We start from the raw sequence: 19,173 nt of genomic DNA on the forward strand, positions 1-19,173 counted from the left end.
ATTATGAGCACAACTGTGTGTGTGTGCGTGTGTATATATGTATGTATATATATATATATATGTGTGTATATATATATATATATATATATATATATATATATGTGTGTGTGTGTGTGTGTGTGTGTGTGTATATGTATGTATATATATATATATGTGTGTGTGTGTGTGTGTATATATGTATGTATATATATATATATGTGTGTGTGTGTGTGTGTGTGTGTGTGTGTGTGTGTATATATATATATATATATATATGTGTGTGTGTGTGTATGTATATATATATATATATATATATATATATATATATATACATCATGTATATAAATATATATATATATGCATCATGTTTTAGGAAAAGTATATATGGTAAATCTAGTGAGTATATATTGTAACCACTTGCCGACCGCCTAACTGTAAATATTTGTCATTACTTTGACGTTAAATACCAGGGTTATGGCAGTAGCTAGCTGCCATAACCACAGTATTTTTTTTTTTCGTTAGGCAGCAAGCTTTCTGATAAAAGTGATCCCAGATTTGCCACAGGATCTCCGGTGGGAGAGGTGCCCCCCTCCCGCCGCTTTCTGGTCATTGCTTACCGGAGTCGTCAGTAAGCCCAGAACATATCCGATGTGGCTGATGGCTAGGCAGGAAGTCAAGTGAGGGCAAGTTAGCCCCCACTCGGCTCTATGCCCTTGGAGGACCAGAGTGGCATCTGACGTCACTTCCTGTTCTCAGGCTTAAAGAGATGTTTGTCTTCTTCTTTATTTTTTTTTTTGCTTTTAAAGGTAATTGAGAGATCTGGGGTCTTTTTGGACTCCATTGGCGTGCACAGAAGTGAAAGCATATGTAAGTCGTGCCCGCATATGTAAACGGTGCTCAAACAGCACATGTGAGGTATCGCCTCGATTGTTAGAGTGAGAACAATAATTCCAGTGCAGGACCTTCTCTGTAACTCTAAACAGGTAACCTGTAAAAAAAATTTAAAGCGTCGCCTATGGAGATTTTTAAGTACTGTAGTTTGTCGCCATTCCACGAGCGTGCACAATTTTAAAACATGGCATGTTAGATATTGATTTACACGGCATAACATCATCTTTCACATTATCCCAAAAATTAGGCAAACGTTACTGTTTTTTTAATTTTTTTATAAAAAAATGTTTTTTCCCACAAAAATTGCGTTTGAAAGACCGCTGTGCAAATACAGTGTGACATAAAATATTGTAACGATCGCCATTTTATTCTCATGGGTTTTAAGTAATTTTCTAGCAAAAAATCGATTTTTACTTGTAAACAACAAGTGTCAGAAAAAGGCCTGGTCAGCAAGTGGTTAAGGTACCCATGGACATACAATGATTATCAAACAATCTGGCAGACCAGCAAATATCCCCAAATTATTGTTCTTGGGGAACAGGTGAATGGCCTGATTGGATTTGGTATACTTGAAAGTTATCTGATGATCTTTTAGCCTACAACTGCACAAGGGACATGGGCACATCCACTTAACATGATACCACATTCAAAGTTGCTGCTTCCTAAAATGTAACCTTCCAAACACAGGTATGTGCAGGAATCAAATGAAACCCTTGTATGTTGTATATGGATTTCAGTCATACATACTGGTTTTTGGGGGTTTTTTCGGGTAAGAGTTGTATTTCATGTAGGTATATGCACTTTGTAGAAAATGATGAGGCTACATTCACACCTGAGCGTTTCAAAGTCGTGCGTATTTTAAACGTGATTTTGCTGCTTTTTTTTCCGCGATTTTGTTCAGGTCACACAATGTAAAAGACAGAAAAACACCTGTAATCTGACCCAAAGAAGCTCATGTTCTTTTTTTTTTTGCGCTAAGGTTTTTTTTTTTTTTTAGGCGTTTTTCTTTAGGTGACAAAACGCTCAGATGTAAACGGGTACCATTGAAATGAATGGGATTGGCATTTTTCAGGTGTTTTTTCATGCGTTTTACGAGCGTTTTATGATTAGTTTAAGTTGGAATAGGGTTTATATTAGCCTTTACTGTGCTGATTGAGCCTGGAGTGTCATTTCCTCTGTATACATCCAGTTAGACAAAGGGAAGTAATTTCATCAGCAGCATAGAAGCTGTGTCTTTTCGGTGTAGTAAAATGTTAGAATTCTCTGTGCAAAGCAATAGTAATAGCTAATGTCCCATACATACGATCAGACTTTCCGACAACATTTTTGTTTGAAGGTTGTTGGCTCCAACTTGTCTTGCATACACATGGTCACACAAATGTTGGCCAACAATTACAAACATTGGAACATGGTGACGTACAAGACATACGCCGAGCCGAGAAAAATTAAGTTTAATAGCCAGTGCGGCTCCTTCTGCTTGATTCCGAGCACTTTTGTGCGATGGACTTGTATACACACGATCAGAAATTCCGACAACAACGTTTTATTGGCGGAAAATTTAAGAACCTGCTAGCCAACATTTGTTGGCCTAAAGTCTGACAACAAATGTTCAATGGAGCATACACATGGTCGGACTTTTTCGCCAACAAGCTTACATCCAACATTTGTTGTCGGAAAATCCGTTCGTGCGTAACAGGGCATAACGGTCATTGCAGATTAGTTCAGATTTCAAATAGGATTCTTTTTTATTACTAGAATTTATACCTTCAATAATTATAAGGATTTATTTGTGGAGTTACTAGAGCTGCACGATTCTGGCTAAAATTAGAATTTTTTTTTCTTTTTTTGCTTTAGAATAAAGATCACAATTCTCTCACAATTCTCGCAGCGTAACATTTTCTTTCACATTATACAAAAAAATTGGGTTAACTTTAATGTTTTTTTTTATTTTTTATTCATTAAAGTGTGTTTTTTCCAAAAAGATTGTGTTTGAAAGACCGCTGCGCAAATACAGTGTGACATAAAATATTGCAACAACCACCATTTTATTCTCTAAGGTCTCTGTTAAAAAATATATATATATATATATATATATATATATGTTTGGGAGTTCCAAGTAATTTTCGAGCAAAAAAATAATGATTTTAACATGCAAGCAACAAATGTCAGAAAAGGTTTAGTCTTTAAGTGGTTAAACTGATCTCATTTACAGACTGAAGTTCATCCCATTGATCTAAGAACAAAATGTTTACAAAGTTTCCCTTTATCACCAATGTTGGCAGGCTGCCTTTTTTTTTTTTTTTTTTTTTTGTCAGCTGTCAGAAGTGAGCAGAGAACTTTCTGCACTTGTTACATAGAATCTGGAAATTATGTTTTAAGATCGGGAGGGAGTCATGATTTGATTCATTTTTTTTTTTAATATCTCTTTATTCGTTTTTTTACATATCCATTATACATTTCACCATTTACATTCATTGCTCTCTTATGATCTTCCATAAAATCCATTCATAATCATTTCCTCAAATACTACAAAATTATACATATACATACATATCCCTCTTAACCCCCTTTTTTTTTTTTCCTTTTGGTGTGACTTGCCTTTTTATCCTGATGCCGTTATGGAATTTTCTATCTAGCTTTCCCATACTCTCTTGTATTTCTCTCCTTGTCCTCTATTCCAATATGTCTCTCTATATAATGGTAGATTATTATTTACAAAATTTTTCCAATGTGTTAACGCTGGGGCTTCCACCTTCTTCCAATTCAGCACTTGGGTCTTTCTAGCATAAAAAAAGCTCCAGGCCCACCTGTATTCTTCTTCCTATAGGGATAATATTATTCCCTACTAGTACTAATAGGCAGATCTCTGCCTCTTGATTTAAAGAGACTGATGTTACTATAGTAATTACTCTCAGAACCTCTCTCCAGAATATCACTATCTTTGAACAAGACCAGAATATGTGGTTGAAATTTCCTGGAATACCTGCACATCTCCAACAGTTTTGAGAATTAGTTGGAAATATTTTGTATAATTTGTATGGCGTATAGTAACTTCTATTTATCTCGCAGGGATACTAGTATTTGGAGTGGAGATCTCCATATCTCCTCCTAGTTTTTATCTACTAATGTTGGAACATCTCTTGTCCAGCTTTCACATAACTTGCTTATATCTGAAAGTGTAGTTTTTGATAAGTAGTTATATAAAATTGAAATTTAGCTTTTTTTTGGTCTTTTTCCTTAACATTTGCTCTAATTTTGTTTCTATCAATTGTGGAATCCCCTCCGGGAACTGAGCCAGTAAAGCATGGACCAACTGCATGTATCTAAAAGTGTAGTTCCCAGGTATATTCCAACATTTTCTTATTTTGGCAAATGAAATAATTCTCCCTTCGAGTACAACTTGTGTTAGTTTTTTTAATTCCATATCTAGTCCATGCCCCTGGATCTTGGATGGAATCCAAATGTGGGAGCTCTGGATTTCTCCATAGTGGAGTATTTGGGGATAAATCCTCTCTTGAATGGTCCTCTTTGCCATGGCTGTTCTCCATATTTTTACTGTCGTAATCATCGAGGGAGTCAGATCTGGCCTATGTTTTAAACCATGGAATGGCAATGACTCCAATGCCTCCAGTGACTGGACAACTGCGGCCTCTACCATCGTGGCAGACTCAAATCCATCTGGATTCAGCCATCTCCCTATCGTCACCAACTATGTAGCCATATAATATTTATAAAGGTCTGGGAAAGCCAATCCCCCCTGTACCACTGGACACATAAGTACACTTAGTTTAATTCTAGCTGGTTTGCCTTTCCATATAAATGTGGAAAACATACCATGTAACTGTGTAAAAAAACTTCTTAGGCAACCACTGCGGATAATTTCTAAATAGATACAGAAATTTAGAAAGAATCTTCATCTTTATTAAATTTATACGTCCCAGCAGTGACAGGGGCAATGCCTCCCAGATCTTTAACTTTTTCTTAAACTCCTGTATTATTGGCTCTAAATTCAGCATTTTAAAGTCTTCGACCTGTCGAGATACTATTACGCTAAGGGTACTTAAATTCTGTTACCCACTTTAATGGTAGGTCTGGGAGCTGATTTTGATTCTTTAACAATTAGTCGTGCAGCTCTAGGAGTTACTGATATAGAGTATGTAAGTCAGTGAAATTCTTATTCAACAATTTAAATGGATTGAACAGAGTTTAGAATTTTTTAGCCGTACTGTGTCAAGTTACAGTGGAATTAAACAATCAAAATGTATTTTCAACATTAAACATTTAGGCTCCATGCACACTAGCATTTTTTATAAACTCAAAAAAAGCTAGAAAAAACACTGAATGAAAAACACTGATAATAGATTTTTTATTTTGTGCCAGCTTCTAGTGCCATTTTAGTAGCTTTTAGAAGCATTTAGGATCGTTAGCGTTTTATTAGCTTTTATACAGTACATTAAGAAAAAATAAAACTGCTAAAAAAAAGCTGTTAGTAGTGTTAAGGAGCATTTGGAGGTTTTTTTTTCTGCCAGGAAAACACTCCCAAAAACTCTACAAAAACAGTTTTGCACAAGAAGGTGAATCTCACCAAACTGTTTCACTGCACAATAGCAAATGATAATGAGAGCAATTGACTACTTCATTGATGATTAGATACAGTATGTCACAAAAGTGAGTACACCCCTTACATTTTTGTAAATATTTTATTATATCTTTTCATGTGACAACACTGAAGAAATTACACTTTTCTACAATGTAAAGTAGTGAGTGTACAGCTTGTATAACAGTGTAAATTTGCTGTCCCCTCAAAATAACTCTGCATACACCCATTAATGTCTAAAACGTTGGCAACAAAAGTGAGTACACCCCTAAACTGAAAATGTCCAAATTGGGCCAAAGTGTCAATATTTTGTGTGGCCACCATTATTTTCCAGCACTGCCTTAACCCTCTTGGGCATAGAGTTCACCAGAGCTTCACAGGTTGCCACTGGAGTCCTCTTCCACGCCTCCAAGACGACATCACAGACATCCACATCTGGTGGATGTTAGAGACCTTGTGCTCCTCCACCTTCCATTTGAGGATGCTCCACAGATGCTCAATAGGGTTATGGTCTGGAGATATGCTTGGCCAGTCCATCACCTTTATCCTTAGCTTCTATAGCAAGGCAGTGGTCGTCTTGAAGGTGTGTTTAGGGCTGTTATCATGTTGGAATACTGCTCTGGACCAGTCTACAAAGGGAGGGGATCATGCTCTACTTCAGTATGTCACAGTACATGTTGGCATTCATGGTTCCCTCAATGAACTGTAGCTCCCAAGTGCCGGGAGCACTCATACAGCCCAAGACCACCATGCTTGACTGTAGGCAAGACACACTTGTCTTTGTACTCCTTACCTGGTTGCCGCCACACACGCTTGACATCTGAACCAAATAAGTTCACCTTGGTATCATCAGACCATAGGACATGGTTTCAGTAATCCATGTCTTTAGTCAGCTTGTCTTCAGCAAACTGTTTTGCAGGCTTTCTTGTGTATCATCTTTAGAAGAGGCTTCCTTCTGGGACGACAGCCATGCAGATCAATTTGATGCAGTGTGCAGCGTATGGTCTGAGTACTGACAGGCTGACCCCCCACCCCTTCAACCTCTGCAGCAATGCTGGCAGCACTCATACATCTATTTCCCAAAGAGAACCTCTGGATATAATGTACTCAACTTCTTTGGTCGACCATGGCAAGGTCCGTTCTGAGTGGAACCTGTCCTGTTAAACAGCTGTATGGTCTTGGCCACTCTGCTGCAGCTCAGTTTCAGGGTCTTGACAATCTTCTTATAGCCTATGCCATCTTTATGTAGAGCAACAATTATTTTTTTCAGATCCACAGAGAGTTCTTTGCCATGAGGTGCCATGTGGAACTTCCAATGACCAGTATAAGAGAGTGAGAGTAATAACACCAAATTTACCATACCTACTCCCCATTTACACCTGAGACCTTGTAACACAAACTAATTACATGACACCGGGAAGAAAAAATGGCTAATTGGGCCTAATTTGGACATTTTCTACTTAGGGGTGTACTCATTTTTGTTACCAGCGGTTTAGACATTAATGGCTGTGTGTTGAGTTATTTTGAGGGGACAGTTAATGTTAAACAAGCTGTACACTCACTACTTTACATTGTAGCAAAGTGCCATTTCTTCAGTGTTGTCACATGAAAAGATATAATAAAATATTTACAAAAATGTGAGGGGTGTACTCACTTTTGTGAGATACTGTAGGTGTGAGAACAGAGGAATGTCAGAGCCATGACTCTATGAATACTATGAAATCATCTATATTCTTGATGTGGCAGCCTAGTGGATATTGGTTGCCTTTGATATGAGAAATATAGATGTTTGTTGAATTATGAGGTAAGAAATATTTAAAGAGCAAATAAACCCAAAACACACTTCTTTTTGGCTGCAGTAGGGTACTGTTAGGTGGCCTTTCTTCTGGCCAGGAACCCAAGTATCGAAGTTCCCTATCAGTTTGTTTACAGCTGTGACAAGTCAAGCTTGGCTTTCTTGTTCTACCATTGTCACGCTTCTTTTCCACTGAAAATTGGGCACATAACATAAAAATGCTACTTCTGAGCACCACGCTAAAGTGAGAAATTGAGGACAAGAGTAGCAAATTTGTAGTCTTGTATGGAAGTGTGGCCTGCAGAAGCATGTAGTAGGATGCATGCGGTGAGTGCTCCACTCAGCACATACCTTTTATTGTATACAACAGTTGCTTCCTGCATCTCATCCTTCTAAACACTTTATGGCATTCAAGATATTTCCCACTAAAATATATATTTAGACCAGGTAACTAAGCTTGAATAATATCACCAACAGGATGGGGACACTGCCGGATCTGCTTTGGAAGATGGCAAACTGTCTTCTCAGGCACTAGACCAGGCCATATGTGACAAAGTTATTGATGCCTACTTGCCAGACTGATTTTCCAGATTTGGAGGATTTAGGCATTCAAGCCTTTTAGTGGAACCAAGTCCCAAACTTGGCATTGGATTTGGAGGATTGGTGGATCTAAAAGAAACCCTTCCTAGCCTCAGAGTTTACCAGACTGAGGGTTAGACTTCTTTTCAAAAGAGTGCTCTTCACTCCTGTGATGTCCTTGATATCCCCTGAAGTATTTCGGGGATGCACCAAAGGGGCCATATGAGAAAAGGCTATCAATTGACCAACATTTGAGCCAAAGGGTCCTTTTCATGTGTACAGATAGGAGACTGGGAGATCAGGTCACAAGCAGTAGCTTCAGTTGTTGGAGGACTGAAGGATCAGTCAGGATAGATCCCAGATTCCCAAATGGCAGTTATGACAGGTTGCAGGGCAGTGCCCACTGGGCAGAATAAGGACATGGAAAGAGATTATCCGCAGAATCTTTCAACAAGGGATGATCTCCACAGAAACTGTCTGGTTAAAGCTGAATTCCAGGCATGGATTTTGTAACATCCATTACAGCTTGCACTAAGGTAAGTATGCATATACCATACCTGTGGAAGCTGCAAATTACTGTTACAGTCTGTTACTGCAGTGATATTCACTGTCTTTGGGGTCCAAGCAGCTGCCCTGCTGCATAATAACGACCAGGGATTGCTCACTTAGCACTGGCGCAATTCACAGAATGCCTTGTATTTTTATCAATGAATGCATGGTGTTCTCTGGTTGGATTGGGTAGATATCAGGCCATCACCGCCCTTCCTCTCTGCTTTGTGCAATAAGGAACGCCTGATACTCCTTCACAAAATCCTACATTCTATGGCATTCACCCATACAATATATGTCCCACTTAAATATTTTATTATGATAGACTCTGTCTTCAAGTCTTTTATTTGGGGCACAGGTAGTTATAAATTTAAATGGTTATCAATGGATGTGTATTTGACTCCCTGTATATGGGATACAGATCTATCAGTATATGATCAACAAAAAATGATGGATGCTCTTGTAATTACTATTTGTAGGGAATACTTTTTAAAAGTTATCCACCTAAAGTTAAAATATTATACAGCTTTTTTGATTACTCATATAAAATATCCATTATCTGAGAGAAAACATTAAGCTAAAACTGAGAGGTTAGTGATTCATGTTCCCCCCACTAAACCTGCAAGCTCCACAGTTATGAAACAGAGCAGCTGCTTGACACAAGACCTGTAAAACAGTGAGGATCACTGTAGTAGTGGAGACTACTACAGTGATTTCCAGTTTCCATATAATGAGCATTTAACCCAAGCAGTGGACTTGGGCTTTAACCGTGCGTGGAGCGAAGGGCTGTATCCCCCCTCCCAAGTAACTACAATTCATTTTTGCTAGAAAGCCTTTAAATTGTGTGATTAAGCCATCTCTAAATTAACCCTTTCATGACTAAGCCTATTTTTGACATTTGGTGTTTACAAGCTAAAATCCATATTTTTTGCTAGAAATTTACTTAGAACCCCCAAACATTATATATATTTTTTTAGCAGAGATTCTAGAGAATAAAACAGCGATTGTTGCAATATTTTATGCCACGCGGTATTTGCGCAGTGGTGTTTTAAACGCAACTTTTTGGGGAAAGGGAGACTTTCATGAATTTTAAAAAAACTAAACAATAAAATTAGCCCAATTTTTTTGTGAAAGATAATGTTACTCCATAAATAGATACCAAACATGTCACACTTTATAATTACATGCACTCGTGGAATGAAGACAAACTATGGTACCTAAAAATCTGAATAGGCGACGCTTTAATTTTTTTTTACGGTTACCAGGTTAGAGTTACAGAGGAGGTCTAGTGCTAGAATTATTGCTCTCACTCTGACGATCGCGGCGATACCTCACATGTGTGATTTGAACACTGTTTACATATGCGGGCGCGACTTCCGTATGTGTTTTCTTTGCTGCGCGAGCTCGCGGCGACGGGAGGGGGCGCTTAAAAAAAAAAATTCTTATTTATTTTATACATTTTTAAATTAATAAATTGTTTAAAAAAAAAAAAATTGATCACTTTTATTGCTGTCACAAGGAATGTAAACATCCTTTGTGGCAGTAATAGGTGGTGACAGGTACTCTTTATGGCGGGATCGGGGGTCTTTTAGACCCCTGATCCCTCCTTTACACTTCAAAGTATTCAGATCGCCGAAAACGGCGATTCTGAATACTGTATATTTTTTTAAATGCGGCGCCTTTGGCAGCCGAGTAAACAGGAAGTGACGTCATGACGTCGCTTCCGTGTTTACAATTAGGGGACTGGAATGACGGCACTTACAGCGTCATTCCAGTCCCTCCCTAGCCACTGGAAGAGGCGGATGTGAGATCGGTGCTCCCGATCGAGCGGAAGCACCGGTAAGAGCAGCGGCGGGAGGGGGGACATCCCCTCCCGCTCCTCCGGCATAACAGCCGAGCGGCTTTTAGCCACATCGGTTGTTATGGCTGGATAGTTAATCGCCCGCTCTAAAAAATGGTACCGGGATGATGCCTGCAGGTGCGGGCATCATCCCGGTATAACCCCCGGAAGCCGAATACGCACATCTGCGTACGCTTGGCGGGAAGGGGTTAAACTCCCCCTCACATGTTTACCCCTCTCTCTCTATGACATTTTTCATGGTTTGTTATAACATGTTGCGAACAGGTATTTTTTCTCCTTTACTGATGTGTGCTGATGAGGCGGCACTGGAAGGCAGCACTGATGGGCACTGATATGTGACACTTGACGAGGAAGCACTGATTGGCAGCACTGGTGGGCACTGTTGGGACTGCACTGATAATCAGCACACTTATAATCAATGCCTGATTATCAGTGTAGATGTCCCTTTAACGGAAGCTGGTTATCGGCTCTTCTCTCCTCTCCTCATGCTAAACGGCAAAGGAGTGCTGATAACCGGCTTCTGCTTACATTGTGATCAGCTGTCATTGGACACAGCTGATCATGTGGTTAGGGCTGCTGTGATTGGCCCTTTACACCAATCTGTGATCAGCTAAATCCCGATCAATCAGCACAATCACGGTAGGACATCATATGCCGGTCTCCTGGAACAGCAAGCCCGCACTGTAGCCATCATTCAGCTATAGCGTGGGTGGGAAGTGGTTAAATATATACCCTTTCATAACCCCTTGTGCCAAAATGCTCTGATATGCAGGGAACCTTCTGTTATGGACGTGCCCAGCCATTTAGGGGTATTGGCATCAGGCAATTTATTTCATGCATTAAGAGATGGACTCTCCAGTCACTTTGAACCCTAATTATCAGTCTCAAAGTGGACACCGCTCTAAGCAATGATATCCAATTAACAGGTAAAAGGTATGCAGCGGCACACCCAAGTCCAGGTGCTCTCTGGCTCAGGATGCCCTTCCTACATCCAAGGAACGAAACTGAAAAAATCAAATAGGAGAACCAGCACTGCTGAACATTACATCTGTGATCTTTATTGTAAGCCTTGTTCACACCCAAGTGAACAAGGCTTGTGCCAAAACGCATTAGCCTGTCTTTTTAACTTGGTTATGCTACAATAAAGATCACAGATGTAATGTCCAGCAGTGCTGGCTCTCCTATTTGATTTTCTCAACTTTGAACGATAAGTTCCATCTCCTGGGTTTGTCTAATGACCCAGAATTTGATAAATATACCTATATTTTTCTACACAAGACCATATTTTTGGCTGATAAACAATTATTTAAGAACATAGATGCAGTCTGCTCTTTCCACCAAAGAGTCCTGGCCATTGCAAATGAATACTTCCTCTCCACTCTGTTAACCCCACCCCCGCTTTTTCATTGTAAGCCCAGTTTGTAAATTTGTTATTGAATTGCTACTATGGAGCATTCCACTTTGTCTAGGAATACAAAGCAGAAGACAAGTACCATTGGAGGGCTATACCTTTTATTATTATTACTTCACTCATTTGTTGTTAGCATTACAGAAATTGACAATGCACTAATGCTGCTTAGGTTTATTAAACTGTTGACTTAAAGTGTATGTAAACCCTCACCTTGTAAAACAACCCATTCAGTTTAAAAATAGAAATGAAAGGCAAAACATACCGTACAGGTATAAAAAAAAAACATTATAAACCCCCTCCTTTTTATTTTTTATAAATGATTGCATAACTTCTGTGAGCTAGGGGAGGAGAAACAGCATTATATTGGTTATTGGTCTTCCGCGTGAAACGCTGTGCAGGGGGTGGTAAATGTCAGAACAAGTCTGGTCATTGGCAGAGAACAGGCTGAGTTCCCAGCATAGCTAGAGAACTGACCAGGGTGTGCTCTTCTGCTTAGTGTGATCAATGTTTAATAGGAAATCAGAAGGACTGACAGGAACACCAGGGATTTCACACAAAAGAAGGAATACAAAGAGAACGGGATACGTTTTCATACAAGTACACGGTACAGCAGACACATATCAGGAATATAAAATGTTGTGTTTACTTACGCTTTTAAACACCCCTTAATTTGCATTCAAGCATCTAGTGTATGTTAGGGAACCATATCATTACTCTCTATTAATACTTCTGCTGGTCATGGCACAGGGCTCTGAAGAAGCGTCACGGGCAGTCGTTCCTTTAGATCATATATGCCAGTGTTTCACTGGCTGCATGTACAGTAAATAAATCCTAAACGTTGCACGTTTAGAAGATATTTATACTACCTATAGGTAAGCCTTATTATACACTTACCTATAGGTACATTTTAGTTATGGAAGTTTACTCCCTCTAATACCCTTGCTTTTCAATCAAAAAGCTCCTTGTTTGAATGTAAAAATGTGTAGTCATGTATAATTTGATAGCATATATATTAGAGTTGCACCGATACTGAGCATTTACATGAGTACTTGTACTCTTGCAGATGCTCCGATGCTTGACCTGATACTTGGGCAAACTCAGAGATGATCAGCGCGGAGTGGGGGGGTTACAAGCACTGATCTCCCTGTATAGCTTTTCTGACAGCTGTTTATCTCTCCTATTAGGGAGATCGGCGCTTGTAATTGCCCCCACCGCTGCACCAATCTCCGGGTCCCCCATGTGTCCTCCTCTGGGTCCCCCTCTGTGCTCCCCGTGCCCTGCCCCAGGTTCCCGATCGGTTTCGTCCTCCAGGTCCCCCTGCATCCTCCCTAGCTCTCTGTGTCCTCCTCCGGGTTCTGATCCATTTCGTCCTCTAGGTCCCCCTGTATCCTCCCCGGCTCTCCGTGTCCTCCTCTGGGTCCCACATGTCCTGGATCTTTCAGGATGGAGAGCGGAGGAAGGAGCCAGTAAATCTGTCATTTATCGGCTCCTTCCTTTTCTGAATGCATAGAGTCAGTGATCACTGACTATATGACAAAGAACTGGCGCTGAACTGATAAATAAAAATGAAAGAAAAAAGTTGCGGCTGCTGCACAAAAAGTGCTAAAACTTTGAAATGTGGTAAACGGATAAGCAGCGCTAGCAACTAAAATAATCAATGTGAAATAGTGACTAAACTAAAATAATAGATTCCTAAAATAATAAGGTAACATAAATTAGTGATAACAATGTGACATTTTAAAATACTGTAAACTTAAAGCGGCTTGGTGATACTTATAGTGAGTCCAAAGTTCCCATTAAATGAAGAAAGTGAATCCCCCTTTGGAGACCCCACTCACCAGAAATGGCAGATACTCTGCTTTTCAGTCCGGGATCATACAGCCAAAAACAGACACAGTCTTCTAAGGTGCTGAAGATTCTTGGGGCAGATTGATCGACCAGTGCTTGGTAATAGGAAGAATATCGCATTCCACCAGAAAATAGAAGAAAAAAATGGTATAGTGAAGTACCGCTGAGTTTCCAAATTGCACGCACTCAGGCGCAAAAAACAGGCTTTCAGAAAACACTTTGTTAAAGGATGTCTTTGATAACGCCCTGGAGGAGGGGCGAAATGCATCGCTGTAATTTTCGTCTCACGGCATAACCAGTGACATCTCCTGCCTCCGTGGAACGCACGCCACATGAGCGGCGATCACGGAAGTGTTTTCTGAAAGCCTTTTTTTTGCCTACAGGCTGTAAGAATCTTTAGCACCTTAGAAGACTTTGCCTGTATGATCTCAGACTGAAAAGTCGAGTATCTGCCATTTCTGGGATTCACCTTCTTCATTTAATGGGAACTTTCGGACTCACTATAAGTATCACCAAGCCGCTTTAAGTTCACAGTATTTGAAATTGTCACATTGTTATCACTAATTTATGTTACCTTATTATTTTTGGTATCTATTATTTTAGGTTTGTCACTATTTCACATTGAGTATTTTAGTTGTTAGAGCTCCTCTTATCCATTTACCACAGTGATCACTGACTGTCCATTCATAACTGTCACTGAGCATCGCAAACTGGTTTACGATGCTTCACTTTATGAATTGACAAGAACCTTTGTCTCTTGTCCATTCATCTTTAGTACAGCTGAGGCTGCAGAGAAAGATATTGGGGAATCTCTATTCTCAGACCCTTTCCCTGTATCAAAGAGGAGATTTCAGGGGTTTAGACCCCTGATATCTCACCAAACCCCCCCCCCCCCAACAGGGCTGATTTAAAAAAAAAAAGAAAAAAAGTGACACCGTCCACTCCCACTCCCCCCCCCCCCCCCCCCAAAAAAAAACTACTGACACAGTCCACACCTCATGAGTGCCACTTATCAGTGCCCATCAGTGTTGCAATTTGGTGCCACGGTCACATGACATTCAAAAAAAGTATTGGTATCGGCGAGTACTTGGAAAAAAAGTATCAGTACTTGTACTCTTAAAGTGATATCGATGCAACCCTAATATATATGTATATGAAATATTTCACCAATTTCATTTTAAAATCACTCTCTATAGATAGATATATATATATCTATGTCAAATTTAAATAAGTCTGTGAATTGTGAATAGGATGCTTCACGTGTAGTTTAGGTTTGCATCTTCTGCCCTTGAATGAGTGTTTTACAGCCAGGAATTTCTTTTTAGGCCTCATTCCCAGCCTCTGTCTGCCAGCTCAGTGGGAGATCTCTCCATGGATCTCCGCTGAACTGGTGGATGACAGGTCCCTCTCTGCTCACTGAGCGGGGAGGAGCTTGTTGAGCGCCGCTGGTTTCTATGGAGAGATCAGATGAAAACGGGAGTATGTCCGTTTTCATCCGAATCTCACCTGATCCGCCAGCGATGGATCCAGACATAGGGCCATCCATCTGTTTTTGGCGGATCGGACATATCACCGCCGACATCTGTCGCTCCTCAGACCAGCATGGATCACCCGTTCAGGTCCGCCGTCAAAACTGACGGGCAGACCTGAACGGTCCGACAGTGTGAAAGGGGCCTTATGCACCAAAAATTACTTTTACATTCTGAATTCGAAAAAAAAAAGCACAAACATGATATTGAAGCTGAATATAAGTCTAATATTTACTTTTACTTCTCTAGGTGATAGTATTTCAAGGAGCGATGAGCTCAGAAGAAGATGTGAAGAACTGGAAGCTCAGCTGAAGGACAAAGAAACCGAGAACAACGAGTTGTTAAAGGAGTTAGAGCAGAAAAATGCTATGATTATGGTGCTTGAGAATACTATTAAAGAAAGAGAGAAAAAATACTTAGAAGAACTAAAAGTTAAAAGCCATAAATTGAATATGCTATCTAGTGAACTGGAGCAGAGGGCCACTACTATTGCCTATCTCACATCACAGCTGCATGCTACCAAAAAGAAGCTGCTCGGTACCAGTGGGGCCCCTGAGGCAGCCCCTCCTGGCAGCCCAGTAACCTCTAGTTACAAGCCATCTCCTCCCAAAGAAAAGCAACCAGAGACTCCAAGAAGAAGAATGAAGAAGAGTCTGTCCACACCACTCAATGCTGACTTTGCAGAGGTCTACAGACTAGGGGCAGATGGTCGAAAGATAATGTTACGTGAACCTGTGGATGCCATGCCAGACCCTACTCCGTTTTTATTGGCAAGACAGTCAGCAGAAACACAGATCATCAAAGAGAGGCCACTTGTCATTCCTCCAATTCGCTCTGACTCTAGTAGTCCAGCTAAAGAGAAGAAGCAGAAGGCCCATGTTGGAGTTGCACATCGAATTCCCCATGCTACTTCTGTTCAGAGTCAGGTTGGACCTCAGCCAGAAGTTGAAACCTTAGCAGTGGATCAAGTCAATTCAAGTAAAGTTGTTAGGAAGCACTCAGGAACGGACAGAACTATTTAAATATAATTATGTAATTATGATAACATCTTAAAAAAATATTTGGCTTTTTATGCACTGTGTGACCATATAAGATTAAGATGAATACAGGAGGTAGATTTGATTTTTTTACATTTTGCTATTATCTTCAATCCCCTGCATGCCAAATGTAAGCAGATTTGCTGATAAAATGCTGCTGTTCTGGGACTCCAATGGCACACTGAATAAGTGCTTTGACAAGATATCAGCCTATATAAAGCTTGCTCCAGTCTTTTCAACTTCTAGCCAAGTATGTTGACAAAAAAAGCACACCTGCAAAGTTGCCACTTGTACAATACTGTATCTGAATACACCAATATAAGTCTGACAAGCTACATAAGGCTGTTAATACATAATGCTCAATAAGTATCTAGTCTGTACACTGTATAACGCATATACTGTATTGACAGCACTGAAAAGAAAGCAGTTATCTTGTATATATCTGATTTTATTTAATAATACCCAGTACTCTCACTGATTCCAATACAGTGTCTATCTTTTAGAGTGTTTGTTTATAGGTTTCTTTTAAGTAAACTATAAGCTAATTGCCAATTAAATATGTCTCTTCACTGGTAATGCTCTTCAGGCTTGGTCTCTAAATAGCAAATTACTATAATGGAGAGAATATATTACATAGTTACATATTAGGTGAGGTTGAAAAAAGACATAAGTCCATCAAGTCCAACCTATGTGTGTGATTATATATCAGTATAGAATAAACAAGGAAATTGTTGTCTTTTTAAAGTGAATCCATAAGCAATCATACCAACAAACCTTTCTCTGGTTCCCTCTTATAATTTAAATGATAGGAATATATTTGTTTTATATACATGAGTGTATTTTTTTTTTCCAAATTTTCAAGCCTGTGATGTCATTACAGGATTCTAAGTCTTCCTTTCTTCAGGCACAGTCAGTGGGAGGGGTTAGCAGAAAAACGATTGGCAGGTAAATAAGCTGTGCTTTGGGTAGCTGTATGGGAGGCGACAGGGGAGCACAGAACTTCCCTGTCATCACTGTAGCAATTGTTTGTGACATTGCTGCCAGCACAACACGTTATATAAGGTCATAATTGGAGTACGTTTACAGTGAACAAGTTTGCATTCCACCTTTGCAGGGACCCTGAAGCATCTTTGTTGCTATGCAACACAGCATGTTTCTCTCTGGCAGTATAGAGAGGCAGGAAGTGATAGGATTAGTCATACAGGTTGCAGAAAAAATCCACACATGATGCCAGTGCAGTGGTGCAAACAGGTCACATAGAGAACAATTCTTTTATTTTTGTTTATTGCAGAAACAGGTGCAGAAAAACTCTCATCTCTACACATGGTGTGAACGAGGCTTTAGAGTGGTGAATGAGGTACTGGTCATTAAGAAGGGCAGCTTTATCAACCACCCTGGTTTCTATGTGTCGTAAAGTAAACTATAAGGGTGGTGCTGAGAGGACCGGTTACCCTGTTTTTAAGAATCAGGCATCAGTAACCAGTCAAGGCAGTTTGTTGCAAATACCACTCATGATGTGAAAAAACAATAAAATCTTGCTGCAGGGAAACTTTGTACTATGTCCTTTCCAGGTAAAGGTTTTCTTTTGTATTTGTAATTACGATACACAGTATTCTTGGCTTTGTTACTTTCTGTCTGTCAGGGAGAATTTAGTAAAGCGATAAACACATTTTTAGCAGTAGTTTCCTTTTCAGCGTTACCAACAGCGGTGCAAATTCTTGCCCTTTTCAGGCATGCATTTACATCCAGTAAAGAAGAAATGGCTGCACATCAATGAAAGTCCAATTGCCATTTATTAATCACAGAGATGACATCAAAAGACACCAATACAGTCTTGTAGACTTGTTTCACACAGTACAATTGAGAATATGGGAGGAGGGGGGGGGGGGTTGGGACTTAAAATGAGGCACATATAGATGTGTCTCCATCCCTGGTTCAAGTACACAAAAGGGAAATTGGGACTTTAGATGAGGTTATTGACTAGTGGAGGTTAGGTTGTAAAGCATTTGATTAACATAATTGGATAAATAAATACATGACAATCATGCAAAGATAAATAATATAATTTATAAACACATAGGGCATGGAAAACAAGAATAAAATGGCATACATATTGGTTTCACAACATGAGATGAATTGATAAAAGTTTTCCATAAATTTATATATATATATATATATATATATATATATATATATATATATACACACAGACATATTATCTGAGCGGCACATTGCAATATTATAAAATATATATGGTGTCAATATTATTGGTTGTCGATAGTGGATCTAGATTGTTTTCTATTAGCAAGCATATGACTGCATCCTAGATGCCAAACGTGTTTTGCGTATAGCACACTTCATCAGGGGAAGATGCTTGAATGTATCTACAAAATATAGGATATAATTAGTCTAATATGGCACTGGGAATAACAGGAACAGGCAAATTGCCAATCCTGGGTGCTTACATGAAATTAAGTACATTGATGTAAGGTGAGTATGGAGCCAGGGCCAGAAAGGTTTGTCTCCCGGGATCTGAGGTAGTCTGAGCCTGCGCACCAGTGGAGCACACACAAGGTCCCCAGAACACAGATCACCAGTCCTCATAGTGTGTGAAGGTGAGCAGGAATGAGAACATTCAACAGGTCTATGTTAAATAAAAATAATATCCATGAATAGTATTCAAATGTAGTGAGTTGAAAATAAATAGTTAAATAAGACCATAGTAACAACAAAACCAGGTGCACGTGAAGTTATGGTAGAGAACCACAAAAGGCATTATGGCCTCTCCCTGCATATGCCATGACACTGGTGATGGCCCGTGTGCTTGTTGGGGCACATGTATAGCATCTCACCAGACACAGTTCTCCCACTACACATTTGGACAGGCTGCACTTTACAGGAACTCCTTGCTCTTACACAGACATAGAGCGAAGAAGAGCATTAAAGACGCTTTAGTGATACAGGCATTTACTATTTGACACATTTACTATTTGCCTCAGGGTGAGCATTAATAGCAGCGGCAGTAGCTGAACTATTGCTCAAGCAGTGGATGCGATTTCTTTTGGTAGTACCTCTGCTTTGTGCATCGGGCTATGGT

General features: G+C 39.7%; 1 protein-coding gene across 5 annotated transcripts in view; it reads left to right on the forward strand.

Moving 5' to 3' along the window:
• CCDC92 (coiled-coil domain containing 92) overlaps window positions 1–16,652 on the forward strand; it is an 84,017-nt gene extending 67,365 nt beyond the window's left edge. For all 5 annotated transcript variants that reach the window (XM_077461848.1, XM_077461852.1, XM_077461853.1 and 2 more), the window contains exon 4: window positions 15,289–16,652. In XM_077461848.1, the coding sequence (XP_077317974.1) occupies window positions 15,289–16,061 (773 nt within the window). In that variant the 3' untranslated portion in view covers window positions 16,062–16,652. The remainder of the gene's footprint in view (window positions 1–15,288) is intronic.
• The last annotated feature ends 2,521 nt before the right edge of the window (window positions 16,653–19,173 follow it).

The sequence above is a fragment of the Lithobates pipiens genome, unplaced genomic scaffold, assembly GCF_037356315.1.
Source record: "Lithobates pipiens isolate NorthernLeopardFrog02 unplaced genomic scaffold, aLitPip1_a1.2 Scaffold_3, whole genome shotgun sequence".
In the NCBI taxonomy this organism is placed as follows: Eukaryota; Metazoa; Chordata; class Amphibia; order Anura; family Ranidae; genus Lithobates; species Lithobates pipiens.